Source organism: Eptatretus burgeri, chromosome 7, assembly GCF_056783735.1.
Source record: "Eptatretus burgeri isolate ZD-2024b chromosome 7, Ebu_testis_v1, whole genome shotgun sequence".
Taxonomy (NCBI): domain Eukaryota; kingdom Metazoa; phylum Chordata; class Myxini; order Myxiniformes; family Myxinidae; genus Eptatretus; species Eptatretus burgeri.
This window is the reverse complement of record NC_140967.1, coordinates 68,415,983-68,431,244: the sequence shown is the minus strand read 5'-3', so window position 1 is coordinate 68,431,244 and position 15,262 is coordinate 68,415,983. Positions and strand designations below refer to the sequence as shown.

The 15,262-nt window shown below is 44.9% G+C and overlaps 1 protein-coding gene across 5 annotated transcripts in view; it reads left to right on the top strand.

Moving 5' to 3' along the window:
• The window catches only part of SLC12A3 (solute carrier family 12 member 3), a 121,169-nt gene that overhangs the window by 53,027 nt on the left and 52,880 nt on the right, over positions 1 to 15,262 (top strand). For all 5 annotated transcript variants that reach the window (XR_015060204.1, XM_085888919.1, XM_085888920.1 and 2 more), the window contains 3 exons: positions 8,469 to 8,608; positions 8,765 to 8,875; positions 8,984 to 9,095. Coding sequence is in view for 4 of the 5 variants with exons in the window: in XM_085888919.1 (XP_085745045.1) it covers positions 8,469 to 8,608; positions 8,765 to 8,875; positions 8,984 to 9,095 (363 nt within the window). In the remaining variant the exon portion in view is untranslated. The remainder of the gene's footprint in view (positions 1 to 8,468; positions 8,609 to 8,764; positions 8,876 to 8,983; positions 9,096 to 15,262) is intronic.

The window sequence follows — 15,262 nt, the reverse complement described above, 5'->3', positions numbered from 1 at the left end:
CCCAGGCCCGCCTACCCCCTCATCCTGGAGGGTGGTTCTTTTTCTTTTGCTTTGGGTATCTGTGTTGTCGGCGCCGTCTGTGAAGTAAAATTGTATAAGTGTTGCCGTGTGCTCGGTAGTCGGATAGCTCTGCATTGTGTTTCTCTTTTATATTTGCTTTTTGTGTAATATTGTGTTTCTTCTCCTTTTACATGTGCTTTTGGTGTAATTGTATATGTGTGCTTCCCGTTCATCGCGAAATAAATGTGAGTTATGTTGAACTGTTTTCCCGCTTCGCTTCGTCTTTTCTTTCATTGAATCTCCATCTTGCTTCACGTAAAGGGTTGGTCGTGGGCTAAAACGCCCGATAATTAATCGAACCGTCGAGGCCGACGAATAACACCGCTCGGTTATCCCGATAGTACGGAACGGGTCGCTTAAAGTGGCCCGTGTCCGAAGTCGACCTGCGGCGAGGTGCGATCGCCCGGTCTACCCTCCGTGTGGGTACTTAGGTAGGTCGAATTTGGCGAGCAACCCTATCCCACGCGGGGGCCGATTGGCACGATCGTGGTGAGACCGAAAGGTCCACCCGTGACTCGTTTTCGGCGTTAGTCCGAGAGGGTCACGACTGGATTGTCCGTCCGGTGGGCGACGTGCCGCGATTCGAGTTACGTGGCCGTCTGCACGCCGGCGGGCGCGAATCCGCAACAATATATATATATATATATATATATATATATAAATATATAAATATATATATAAAGATATAAATAGATATATAGATATATATAGATATAGATATATAGATATAGATATAGATATATATATATATATATATATATATATATATATATATATATATATATATATATATATATATATATATATATACATACATACATATATATACACAGGGGCTGCAAAAGTAGGAATACAGTAATGAAAAACAAAACATGTGCACAAAACATATTTTATTGATTATATACAAGCATATCAATAATAACATACCAATAATAAACATATCAATAATAAACATATTAATCCCTCAAATGTTCAAACTGTTTATAATACAATACTGGTATAATCCTTTCTGTATACTGACTTTATACCTGGTGTGTTGGTGCAGTGGTTAGGGCAGCGGCTTGGGATCCAAAAGGTCCTGAGTTCAAGCCCCGTTGGGCCACTGAATTAATACACCAGGGGGTAGACCCAGCCTGTCATCCTTCCGAGGTCGGCGAAATGAGTACCAGTGTACTGGGCCGGTGTATACCCCGGTTAAAATAGGTGTAGCATATACCTAAAACTTGATCACTTCCGGTTCCGGTTTTGAGCGGCAAGAGGTCTCCTTCGGGGCTCCCTGCTGACATTCTCAAAGTTAAGTTCCGGTTGTTATTTGTCCCGTTTTAACTGTTTAATTTTCTCACCTACATGTTAATGTGTGTTCCTAGTTCGGTTTTGTTTCAAAAATCGTGCTATTTTGTGAGTATTTATGTCGACGTTCTCACCTGGTGTTTGAGGCCTAGTCCTAGGCTTGAGGCCTACCGGTTCCACTTGGTGTTCGATCGTTTTTTTTTTTTGTTTGTTTGTTTTTTCTCCCCATTACCTTCAATTTCTATCCTCCCCATTACCTTCAATTTTCATCCTCCCCACTTTCCAAACATCCCCCATTCTCCCAACTAATCTCTTTCTTATCTCAAAAAAAAATAAAAAAAATAAAAAAAAAAACCCAACAACAACAACAACAACCTTCTCCCGATTCTGCTACTTCTTCTTCCTCTTAACTTCCTCCTCGTCTTCCTCGATTTCTTTTTTTTTTTTTTTTACACTTCCATGACCTAATCTGTTGAACTCTCTCATACATTAATATTAACAACAAAAACGATCTTATAATGCTTCATCTTCCTCTCTCACACATGTGGTACTCTTTACTGTTTCACAATGCACTACTCTTCTGCTATTTTAACAGACTGCTCTCATTTCGACCTCTCCTTCATTCCTTGCCTAAAAAATCCAACTATTACAGCGCTTCTTCTCTCCATGCTCTGAATTCGCCTTCATTGCATCCATCAAGAATTGTGTTAAATCGCATCTCTGACCTAAAACTTTTAAAAACCACAGTTTGCCATGGATGCTCGCTTTCCATCAACCATTCTTTTTCCAACTTCAGTGCCAACTCACCCCCTCACCCCTCACTCTCACTCTCAAAGCAACCATCCCACTCTTCTCCCTCCAAGCCTCCCTCTCACCTCTTTCAAAAATTCCCCCTCACCTTTCTCCCACCTTTCATCCCCCTCACTCTTCCTTCTCTAAGTTGCCCCCCTCTCATCCACCAACCTGCCTCCCTCCACTGCCCTCTCACCTCCATCTCTTCACTCCACCTTCTCAAATCCTCAACTGCCATCTTCCTTGTCTCTTGTCCCCCCTCTCTCACAGCACCACAGAGCCTTTTCTCCTCCTCATTCGGCCCCCTCCCCTCGCTACTCTGCACTACCCCCCACCCCTTCTGCCACCCCCCTTCCCTCCCCCTCGTCCCTCGGCCGACCCCCCCCCGCCCGCTCCACCTCCTGCACCAAAAGCCTCCTCCCCTACCTCTTCATTAAAAGTGTGGACCTCAAATATCCGGGGCCTTCGCTCAAACCTTTCAGATCTTTCCATGCAGGTTGCCACTGACAAACCAGACATTATCTGCCTAACAAAAACTTTCCTCTCCCAAGGCGTGTCTGACTCCCAAGTATCTCTCCCTGGTCACTCCCTCTTATGGTATGACAGACCTGAGCCTCCTCCTGGTGGAGGTATTGCTCTCTTCATCAAAGACTCTATTCCTCACTCTCCCTGCACTCCTCCCACTCCCCCACACCCCCAGGAATACCTCTGGCTTCGGCTTCCCCTCCACTCCCACCTCATGTTTATATGTGTACTGTACCGTCCACCGAACAGTGATGACTCCATCTACACTCTCACTCTCCGAAAACATGGACCATCTTCTATCTTCTCATCCAAACTCTCTCTTCCTCTTATGTGGCGACTTCCAATTGTCATCACGCCAGTTGGCTAGGTGTGGGTACCTCTCTCACCTGCCATGGGACATCAGCAAAAGCTTTCTGTGACTCATTGGGACTGACTCAATCGGTCAACTTCCCGACCCGGATCTCAACCAATGGTACTCCATCTCTTCTGGATCTGATTTTGACAAATTTCCCTGACAATATCTGCTGCTCTTCCTTCGCTCCAATTGGTTCTTCTGACCACGTCCTTATTAAAGTGGACATCTCTCTGGCTGTTATCAGAGAACCACCTCACCGCCGTCGAGTCTGGCATTTCACTCAAGCCGACTGGCAGGGTCTCCGAGCAGCCATCAAACTTACAGACTGGTCTCCTATCACTACTTTCTCAAACATCAACTCATCCTGGGAATTCTTTCAAAGAAACTTGCTCTCCCTCATGCACAGATTTATCCCCTCTCGTGTTCAGTTGTCTTACCCTTCCTCCCGCCCTTGGTTTACTGAAGCTTGTGGCGAGGCAGTTGTCCTGAAACAACTTGCCTTTGCCTCATGGAAAGCAAACCCAACTGAGGAGCAATCTCAGTTCTTTCCACAAAGCTCGGAACAAGTGTGTAGCTACCCTCAGGAGAGCCAGAAAACAACATCTTTCTCATCTCAAGTCTGAACTCTCAAACCTCTCTCCCTCCTCAAAATCCTGGTGGCGTTTAATCAAATCTGTTTCTGGTGTATGTTCCCCCTCCATCCCATCCTTACCTCAAATGGCCGCACTGCTGATTCCACACGTGATAAAGCTGAATGTCTAAACTCGGTGTTTGCAGCTAAATCTTGTGTCCCAAACCCATCACTATCTCTACCCACTTTACCCAGTCGCACCCAACTGTCCCTGGACTCTGTATCCTTTTCTCCTGACAAGGTGGAGAGCTTGCTTTCAAACCTCAAGTCAGATTCTGCAACCGGTCCAGACGGCATCAGCCCACGTGTCCTCAAAGCCTGCTCTTCTGCTCTTGCTCACCCTCTCTCTGTTCTATTCACCCTCTCATTTTCCCAAGGTCATCTGCCATCTGCTTGGAAATCTGCTAACATCACTGCCCTGCATAAAAAAGGTGCAAAAACAGATCCCTGTAACTATAGACCAATCAGCCTTCTCCCAATCATCAGCAAGGTTATGGAATCCATCATCGCTTCAGACATGAAATCCTTCCTCTTCTCCAATGGCTTGATTTCCAATCATCAATTTGGTTTCAGACCAGGTCACTCTACCCTAGATATGCTGCTACTGCTCTCCCATCAATGGATGGAGGTCCTCAATGCCAGACAGGAAATCCGAGCCGTATCCCTGGACATATCACGTGCTTTTGACACAGTCTGGCACCCTGCCCTACTCACCAAACTCTCTGCCCATGGTATTCAAGGCCATCTCCACTCATGGCTCGCAGACTTCCTCTCCTGTCGCAGTCAACGTGTGGCCCTAAATGGAGTTCTTTCATCTCCTCTTCCTGTGCAGGCTGGAGTTCCTCAAGGTAGCGTTCTGGGCCCTGTTCTTTTCTGGTTTTCATCAATGATCTCTCGGACTCTCTGGAAAATCCTCTATTTCTCTTTGCCGATGACTCAACCCTCTGCCGTACCATCTGTCATCCCTCAGCCCGGCAAGCAGCAGCTTCTTCACTCACTGCAGATCTGGATAAAATCACAAACTGGTCCAACACGTGGAACATGTCTTTCAATCCAGACAAATCTCACACTCTCACTATGTCTCTTCGAAAGGACCGTTTACAACAACCCCCCATCCACTTTCCCAAAAATCCTCTGAAAGAAGCCATTTCCTTCAAGCATCTGGGTCTCACTATCTGCCATGACCTTTCCTGGGAAAGTCACATTTCCAACCTTGCCTCAAAAGCCAGTCGCCGACTGAGAATCCTCCGTCGTGCAAAGTCCTTCCTCGGCCCTCTTGAGCTCCTGACCACTTACAAAGCTTTTGTCCGTAGCCTGATGGAGTACTGCTCTCCCCTCTGGGCTGGTGCTCCTGCCTCCCACCTTTCTCGACTTCACGCTGTCGAAACCAGGGCTTTTAAGATCATTGGCATCTCCCGCAATGAAGCTGAGTCTTTGGGCCTCTCACTCAATCACCGCAGGTTGGTCGGTGGTCTTTCTGTCTTCTACCGACTCCTCTCCAGCCTTGCCCCCCCTGCTCTCTCTGCGATTTGTCCCAACCACATTTCCACAGGGCGCTCAAGGTCCGCCAACAACCCCCTTCTGGTAAAACTACCAAAATCACGAATCACTGCTCATCTTCACTCTTTCATTCCTCTTTTTCCCGCCTTTGGAATAAACTTCCTCACTCTATTCTTTCCCATTCTTCCCTTCAGGCTTTCAAAACAGCTGTTCACCACCACCTCTTATCTTCCCCCATCCAAATCCTCGATCTTTTCTACCCCCGATAATCCACCCAAGCCCACTTCCTTCAATTCTCCTGCTTTCCTTCCTGAAAGTCCCTTTAATGTCCATCTTCCCCTCGCCATGTTCCCCGTCCCATCCCCATCCCTCTCCCTTCCACAGTTCACCTGTGTCTGTTCCCCAATGTTTTGTCCCTTCCACTCCCGCCCCTCTTGTCTCATGCCTCCTTGCTGTGAGTTGTGTGTTAGCTCTCATACGAGCCTCGACCAAGGTATACAAAAAAAAAAAAAAAAAAAAAAAAAAAAAAAAATCCCTGTGTCGTAAGAGGCGACCAGGGTTGCGTCAGGAAGGGCATCCGGCGTAAAACATGTGCCAAATCACTATGTGGATCATACGGATGATCCGCTGTGGTGACCCCCATCGGGAGCAGCCGAAAGAAGAAGAAGAAGATCAATAATAACATACCAATAATAAACATATCATTAATAAACATATTAATCCCTCAAATGTTCAAACTGTTTATAATATAATACTGGTATAATCCTTCCTGTATACTGACTTTTGCAGATATATATATATATATATATATATATATATATATATATATATATATATATATATATATATATATATATATATATATATATATATATATATATATATATTTTTTTTTTTTCATACACAATATTATAAAACAGGAGTGTCCATCCATCTGTCTGGCTGTCCCTGAACTAGTCCTTCAGTTTTGGGCCTAGCCCCATCAAACCTTCTGTGGAACGTTTTGGGGTCCCACTGGATGTCCGAAGGTGGGTGGGATGTTTCATAAATACCTCAATATGATTTTGATTTTGACTTTCAATCCATACAAAACTGCTCCCAATCCAGAAGTAAACACAATCACTGGTTCGGCAGAAACATTCGCTGGTTTGATAACATCTCAATACAATTGTGATTTTGAGTTCCCACCTGAACGACCCCACTTTTATCCTTCCTAAAGTGGGTGGGAGGTTTCATAAATTTCTCAGTAAAATTATGATTTTAATTTTCAATCCGTATGAATTGTTTTCTATCTGCCTTTTCTCGCCGGCAGATTCGTCTGTATTGGGTGTCACGTGAGAACAGCGGCTGCATTCGTTTATCGCAAGAATGTTTCTATTTTGTTAAATTAATGGTACAGTATTAATTTGTGATTGGAATGATGTTGTTTGGAATGAAAATAAAGAGAGATTGAGTTTAAAGCAAAATGAGGAAATTATGTGAGGGTTTCCGTGACATTCGTGGATTCGGCATTTGTACTTTCGCCATTGGCATTTACCTTATTTCTGTTGGGGTCAGCTGCAGTAAGTTTTTTTTGCCCAAGTCCTTCATGAACCAGCTGTCCATGCCTGATGTTCAACTGAAGGTGACACAGGAATGTGGAATTTATTGGTGCAAACTTTTTTTTTTGAGATGTAGGCTCCCTCGCATGCATAGCATGGGTACCTTGCTAGTAGATTTATGTATTTTGACGTTGAGGACCTAAATCCAAAAACACTACTTTTTAAAACCCTGGCAAGAGTAGTCATTCTCGTTTCCTACCGTACGCAACTGTGTATGTAATTCTTGTGTACGAGTACTAATAGTATTGTCACATTTACACACCCACCGTGACTGTTCAAAACTAATTGGCTAAGGAGCTGTAAAACACCGAAGCAGTCGCTTTATGGACGGCCAGTTTGGATTAATGCCAATTTGGATTGATTCATGCCAATTTGGCCAACTTAATGCCAATTTGGATGCAATCACTTGCCACAGTGGATATAACCGATCCTTTTCCGAGCGTGAGCTAACCTCATGCTGGTTATCAGGATTTCAACCTTATTTATTTCCCCAAGGAGAAGCCAAAGTCGCCAAAACTAGTGGATTGAGGAACAGACATTCGCAATCTTATGAAACGAGGACACGGGCACGAGACACAAAAATGGATGGATCCATCAGGACAAATGCAGACGATTAATGATGCAAATAAATAAATAAACAAACCCTGATGTTACAAGAAAAAGTACCCCTTCTATGGACCCCAGTCATTCACTCACACATGCACACAGATGAACCAGGTAAAGATTGTGAGGGATCAAATGTCCATGAGGGGAGATTTCAAGATCAGAGCAGAACAGAAAAGCACATGCAGCCCTGTAACAAGCAGAGATCACGGTCCAGCCAAGGCTCCTCAACAAAAGAACAGACAGAACTCCAGCACCGACAGAAGTCCCAGGTGAAAGAGACCGATGATAATGAGCTGCAATAAGAAGTATAGCTTCTGTCATGATATCAAGGTAGATGAACTGTAGCTGTATTCATGAGAGGAGACTACTGTATAACTGCAGAATGGTGTGATATGATCATATGAATGAACCTTCTGAAAGCTACAGCACATTGGACTTCAACTTCATGAAGCAACATCATGGATTTCCTTTCAAATGCATGTGATGAACGAAAGCAAGGTATAATTGACAGAAATGCTCAGATCTTCTCAGACAGATGTAAGTGTCATAGCCAACAGCTCAAAAGTAAGTATGTCTTCTTCTTTTTTATATGCAGCACAAGGTTGTGGGGTAGCATCATTGGGTGAGAGTGCTGCTGATACAGTCAATGCCCTCTGTACGTAAGGGAAGGAATTTGAAATTTGGTTCAGGGTGCCGGTGATAGCTCGCCTACTTCTCGCATAGGACCTTTAACGTCCACAAATTATAATGCCGGCAGATGGCACACCCAGTTTAACGTCCATCAGAGGGACGGCGCACACAGTGATGAACCACCCTGCTTGTGAAACATTGGGATGACAGTTTATAGCTGGGTCGAGATTTGAACCCAGGCTAAATAAACATCTAGAGGTGAGGGTGCATACCTCTAAGCCATCATGCCAGTTCACATGCAGGTACGTTATATCTAAGCTATCTGGTTAAAAAGTGCTTGAAGGTAATTAAATTTGTATTGCACTACTCTTTAATTTCATTCTATAAAAACAAACAAACAACGAATTATTCATATCCGTAAGCACTGTGTTGTGTTATCCTCAACCCCCCTACTCCCCTCCACACCAACTCTCCAAAGGTGGAACCTACTTCCTCATCTCTCGAAGCCTCGGTCCAGAGCTTGGAGGGTCAATTGGCCTCATTTTTGCATTTGCCAATGCTGTGGCTGTGGCCATGCACACAGTTGGCTTTGCAGAGACTGTACGAGACCTGCTAATTGTATGATATGCACTCCTTATCCTTTCTCATTGTCCCGGTCATTATAAATTCAATACTTATGCCACCTTCTTCCACACTATTATCTTGAAACAATAATGTTTTGATAAAAAGATCGCATATTATTGTGAGCTTCATAAATTGTTTAACTATTGGCAGGATTTTGATGTCCTTATGACTGATGAAGTCAATGACATCCGTATCATCGGGGTGATCACCATAATTGTCCTTCTTGGAATATCCTTGGCGGGCATGGAGTGGGAATCCAAGGTAAATCACCCTGCTATAGTTTATTTAAACCAGTGACCTCCATTGTTACAACTTTGTTGATGAACATCATCTGAATCCCTTCGAGACCTGCTGTGTTGTTGATTTTAGGCCCAAGTGGTATTTTTCATCATCATCATTATCTCTTTCGTCAACTACTTTGTGGGGACTTTGATTCCAGCATCACAAGAAAAACAGTCCAAAGGATTCTTCAATTACCAAAGTGAGTTCTTAAATCTTAAGTCTCTTATAAAAAAAAAACCAACTGACGATCTACAATAATAAATGTCAGTGTGTACGTGTTGGTGTATTATATCAGTGTCTCCTCCATAACATAACTCCTCACTCTCCCCTCCTAGTCCCCCCCACCCTCTCTCTCTCCCTCTGATCCCTCCTTTCTCTCTCCCCCTCCCCCCTTAATATTCCTGTCAACGAAGCGATGGGTTTTATTTGCTCGTCTATAATAATAATAATAATAATAAGTGTGTGTGTGTGTGTGTGTGTGTGTGTGTGTGTGTGTGTGTGTGTGTGTGTGTGTGTGTGTGTGTGTGTGTGTGTTTCAGTGTCTCCTCCATAACTCCAAAACCATGAAATCTATCAGCCCAAAACTTTTGCATGCATATTAACCACTAAGGAAGCTCCAATGGATTGCACGAATGAAAACTGGGTGTTTGGTAAATTTAAATACCCTTTTTGAAGAGGATTAACTCATCTCATCCTTTAAAAAAACATAAAAACGGGCTTTTTTTGTTCAGCCCACTCTCCCTCGCAGGAGTCTTAATCCACCATTTGTTTCAGCCTGCTCAAAAATTCCTTGCCTTGGAACCACGATGCACTCACAGACGAATTAAAGTATATAAGCGAAATCTGTCTTCAGATTTGAGGATCGGAGCATGTGGACTAATTAAGTGTCAAAATCTGGAGTTGAATCTGAAAATTTAAAGAAATTAACGATTCTTTCAACTGTATTTATGTATTTACTTTAAGCAAGCAAGGCTGTGATCCCTCCTCCTCCATATTTACACAAGAAAATGTGGAATTGCCAAAAGCATTAAACTTAAACTTTTTCTATTGTTTGGACAATTATATTGAGTGAAGAAAAGGTTCATGAAGATGCTGAAAGGGTAACTTAATTGAGTGCAACAGAAATATTTTATCCAGCAGGATTGCCGTGAAGGCTTCCACAGCTGTGGCTGGGTTCTCTGTGGGGAAATCTCCAGAATTAGGAAGGCAAAATATGTTAAATTACAGGTTTAATTGAAAGAATGATTAGCATAACTGGATGATTAGAATGAGTAAAGCAGTGGGACAAGTAAACTACTTTTTTTTTTTTTTTTTTTTTTGTATACCTTGGTCGAGGCTCGTATGAGAGCTAACACACAACTCACAGCAAGGAGGCATGAGACAAGAGGGGCGGGAGTGGAAGGGACAAAACATTGGGGAACAGACACAGGTGAACTGTGGAAGGGAGAGGGATGGGGATGGGACGGGGAACATGGCGAGGGAAGATGGACATTAAAGGGACTTTCAGGAAGGAAAGCAGGAGAATTGAAGGAAGTGGGCTTGGGTGGATTATCGGGGGTAGAAAAGATCGAGGATTTGGATGGGGGAAGATAACAGGTGGTGGTGAACAGCTCTTTTAAAAGCCTGAGGGAAGAATGGGAAAGAATAGAGGAGGAAGTTTATTCCAAAGGCGGGAAAAAAAGAGGAATGAAAGAGTGAAGATGAGCAGTGATTCGTGATTTTGGTAGTTTTACCAGAAGGGGGTTGTTGGCGGACCTTGAGCGCCCTGTGGAAATGTGGTTGGGACAAATCACAGAGAGAGCAGGGGGGGCAAGGCTGGAGAGGAGTCGGTAGAAGACAGAAAGACCACCGACCAACCTGCGGTGATTGAGTGAGAGGCCCAAAGACTCAGCTTCATTGCGGGAGATGCCAATGATCTTAAAAGCCCTGGTTTCGACAGCGTGAAGTCGAGAAAGGTGGGAGGCAGGAGCACCAGCCCAGAGGGGAGAGCAGTACTCCATCAGGCTACGGACAAAAGCTTTGTAAGTGGTCAGGAGCTCAAGAGGGCCGAGGAAGGACTTTGCACGACGGAGGATTCCCAGTCGGCGACTGGCTTTTGAGGCAAGGTTGGAAATGTGACTTTCCCAGGAAAGGTCATGGCAGATAGTGAGACCCAGAAGCTTGAAAGAAAAGACTTCTTCCAGAGGATTGTTGAGAAAGTGGATGGGGCGGTTTTGTAAACGGTCCTTTCGAAGAGACATAGTGAGAGTGTGAGATTTGTCTGGATTGAAAGACATGTTCCACGTGTTGGACCAGTTTGTGATTTTATCCAGATCTGCAGTGAGCGAAGAAGCTGCTGCTTGCCGGTCTGACGGATGACAGATGGTACGGCAGAGGGTGGAGTCATCGGCAAAGAGAAATAGAGGATTTTCCAGAGAGTCCGAGAGATCATTGATGAAAACCAGAAAAAGAACAGGGCCCAGAACGCTACCTTGAGGAACTCCAGCCTGCACAGGAAGAGGGGATGAAAGAACTCCATTTAGGGCCACACGTTGACTGCGACAGGAGAGGAAGTCTGCGAGCCATGAGTGGAGATGGCCTTGAATACCATGGGAAGAGAGTTTGGTGAGTAGGGCAGGGTGCCAGACTGTGTCAAAAGCACGTGATATGTCCAGGGATACGGCTCGGATTTCCTGTCTGGCATTGAGGACCTCCATCCATTGATGGGAGAGCAGTAGCAGCATATCCAGGGTAGAGTGACCTGGTCTGAAACCATATTGATGATTGGAAATCAAGCCATTGGAGAAGAGGAAGGATTTCATGTCTGAAGCGATGATGGATTCCATAACCTTGCTGATGATTGGGAGAAGGCTGATTGGTCTATAGTTACAGGGATCTGTTTTTGCACCTTTTTTATGCAGGGCAGTGATGTTAGCAGATTTCCAAGCAGATGGCAGATGACCTTGGGAAAATGAGAGGGTGAATAGAACAGAGAGAGGGTGAGCAAGAGCAGAAGAGCAGGCTTTGAGGACACGTGGGCTGATGCCGTCTGGACCGGTTGCAGAATCTGACTCGAGGTTTGAAAGCAAGCTCTCCACCTTGTCAGGAGAAAAGGATACAGAGTCCAGGGACAGTTGGGTGCGACTGGGTAAAGTGGGTAGAGATAGTGATGGGTTTGGGACACAAGATTTAGCTGCAAACACCGAGTTTAGACATTCAGCTTTATCACGTGTGGAATCAGCAGTGCGGCCATTTGAGGTAAGGGAGGGGATGGAGGGGGAACATACACCAGAAACAGATTTGATTAAACGCCACCAGGATTTTGAGGAGGGAGAGAGGTTTGAGAGTTCAGACTTGAGATGAGAAAGATGTTGTTTTCTGGCTCTCCTGAGGGTAGCTACACACTTGTTCCGAGCTTTGTGGAAAGAACTGAGATTGCCCTCAGTTGGGTTTGCTTTCCATGAGGCAAAGGCAAGTTGTTTCAGGACAACTGCCTCGCCACAAGCTTCAGTAAACCAAGGGCGGGAGGAAGGGTAAGACAACTGAACACGAGAGGGGATAAATCTGTGCATGAGGGAGAGCAAGTTTCTTTGAAAGAATTCCCAGGATGAGTTGATGTTTGAGAAAGTAGTGATAGGAGACCAGTCTGTAAGTTTGATGGCTGCTCGGAGACCCTGCCAGTCGGCTTGAGTGAAATGCCAGACTCGACGGCGGTGAGGTGGTTCTCTGATAACAGCCAGAGAGATGTCCACTTTAACAAGGACGTGGTCAGAAGAACCAATTGGAGCGAAGGAAGAGCAGCAGATATTGTCAGGGAAATTTGTCAAAATCAGATCCAGAAGAGATGGAGTACCATTGGTTGAGATCCGGGTCGGGAAGTTGGACCGATTGAGTCAGTCCCAATGAGTCACAGAAAGCTTTTGCTGATGTCCCATGGCAGGTGAGAGGTACCCACACCGAGCCAACTGGCGTGATGACAATTGAAGTCGCCACATAAGAGGAAGAGAGAGTTTGGATGAGAAGATAGAAGATGGTCCATGTTTTCGGAGAGTGAGGTGTGTAGATGGAGTCATCACTGTTCGTTGGACGCTACAGTACACATATAAACATGAGGTGGGAGTGGAGGGGAAGCCGAAGCCAGAGGTATTCCTGGGGGTGTGGGGGAGTGAGAGCAGTGCAGGGAGAGTGAGGAATAGAGTCTTTGATGAAGAGAGCAACACCTCCACCAGGACGAGGCTCAGGTCTGTCATACCGTATGAGGGGAGTAACCAGGGAGAGATACTTGGGAGTCAGACACGCCTTGGGAGAGGAAAGTTTCTGTTAGGCAGATAATGTCTGGTTTGTCAGTGGCAACCTGCATGGAAAGATCTGAAAGGTTTGAGCGAAGGCCCCCGATATTTGAGGTCCACACTTTTAATGAAGAGGTAGGGGAGGAGGCTTTGGGTGCAGGAGGTGGAGGGGCGGGGAGGGTAGGACGAGGGACGAGGGGGGAGGTAAGGAGGGTTGCTGAAGGAGTGTGGGGTATTGCAGAATAGCGAGGGGAGGGGGCCGAATGAGGAGGAGAAAAGGCTCTGTGGTGCTGGGAGAGAGGGGGGACAAGAGACAAGGAAGATGGCAGTTGAGTATTTGAGGAGGTGGAGTGAAGAGATGGAGGTGAGAGGGCAGTGGAGGGAGGCAGGTTGGTGGATGAGAGGGGGGGCAACTTAGAGAAGGAAGAGTGAGGGGGATGAAAGGTGGGAGAAAGGTGGGGGGGGGATTTTTGAAAGAGGTGAGAGGGGGGCTTGGAGGGAGAAGAGTGGGATGGTTGCTTTGAGAGTGAGAGTGAGGGGTGAGGGGGGTGAGTTGGCACTGAAGTTGGAAAAAAAGAATGGTTGATGGAAAGCGGAGCATCCATGGCAAACTGTGGTTTTTAAAAGTTTTAGGTCAGAGATGCGATTTAACACAATTCTTGATGGATGCAATGAAGGCGAATTCAGAGCATGGAGAGAAGAAGCGCTGTAATAGTTGGATTTTTTAGGCAAGGAATGAAGGAGAGGTCGAAATGAAAGCAGTCTGTTGAAATAGCAGAAGAGTAGTGCATTGTGAAACAGTAAAGAGTACCACATGTGTGAGAGAGGAAGATGAAGCATCATAAGATCGTTTTTGTTGTTAATATTAATGTATGAGAGAGTTCAACAGATTAGGTCATGGAAATGTAAAAAAAAAAAAGAAATCGAGGAAGACGAGGAGGAAGTTAAGAGGAAGAAGAAGTAGCAGAATCGGGAGAAGGTGAGCGTGTTGTTGTTGTTGTTGTTGTTGTTGTTGGGTATATATTTTTTATTTTTTTTTATTTTTTTTTTTTTGAGATAAGAAAGAGATTAGTTGGGAGAATGGGGGATGTTTGGAAAGTGGGGAGGATGAAAATTGAAGGTAATGGGGAGGATAGAAATTGAAGGTAATGGGGAGAAAAAACAAACAAACAAAAAAAAAAACGATCGAACACCAAGTGGAATTCAAGAGAGAATTTGAAAAATATTGTAATAATAATTTAATTCATTTAGGGAATGGTGAAGTTAGTTGTAACATTTTGCACAAAAATTCTATGACATAATATGGTTTTATTAAGAAAAATAAAACGTACTGCACTTCATATATATGCATATGTGCTACAATTATAACATATTGAAAGTGCTAACCTTTGACAGGTACCTGTGTATGTCAAGTTCGGTGACCATGTATCAAGTCTTCCATCTAACCCCGACCATGGGGTTAGTTGGAACATGTGGGGTAAGTTGGAAGATTCATTATTCTATGGTTTTCGAGGCTTAACCTGAATTTGTCATTCAAAAAAGAATTATTAGTGTGGCTGAAGTTTAGGTTTAGCCTTAAAACCATAGAATGATGAATTATTCTCAGATAAATATGTTGATTACAATTGTGTTTGACACCACTACTCTGAGTTACATAGCGACGTGTGCTGAGGTGTCCTCTCCACTCCTTCCTTCATCTTAACCCCCCCCCCCCCCGTTCCTCGCTTTTCCCCCTCCCTCTCTCTCCCCTCTTCTCTCTCCCCCTTCCGTCCATTTCCTCCCTCTCTTTCTCTCGCTCCCACGCCTTCCACGCACACCATCCCTCTCGGAGAGCATAGTGATGTGTGGTGAGATGTCACTTTCCCACCCCTCCTTGCCCCCCCCTCCTCCTCCTCGCTCTCCCCCTCATCTTTGCTCCCTCCTCCCTACCACCTCTGTGTCTCTGTCTCTGTCTGTCTGTCTCTCTCTCAGTATACCCATCAGTGAAGCGACAGGTGGTTTGTCTAAATACTATATGCTTTATTGTGATTGGTAACCCAATAGGTGTACCTGAGATCCCATTCAACACCAGGTACCTTTACCTTTTTGGGAGGGGAGG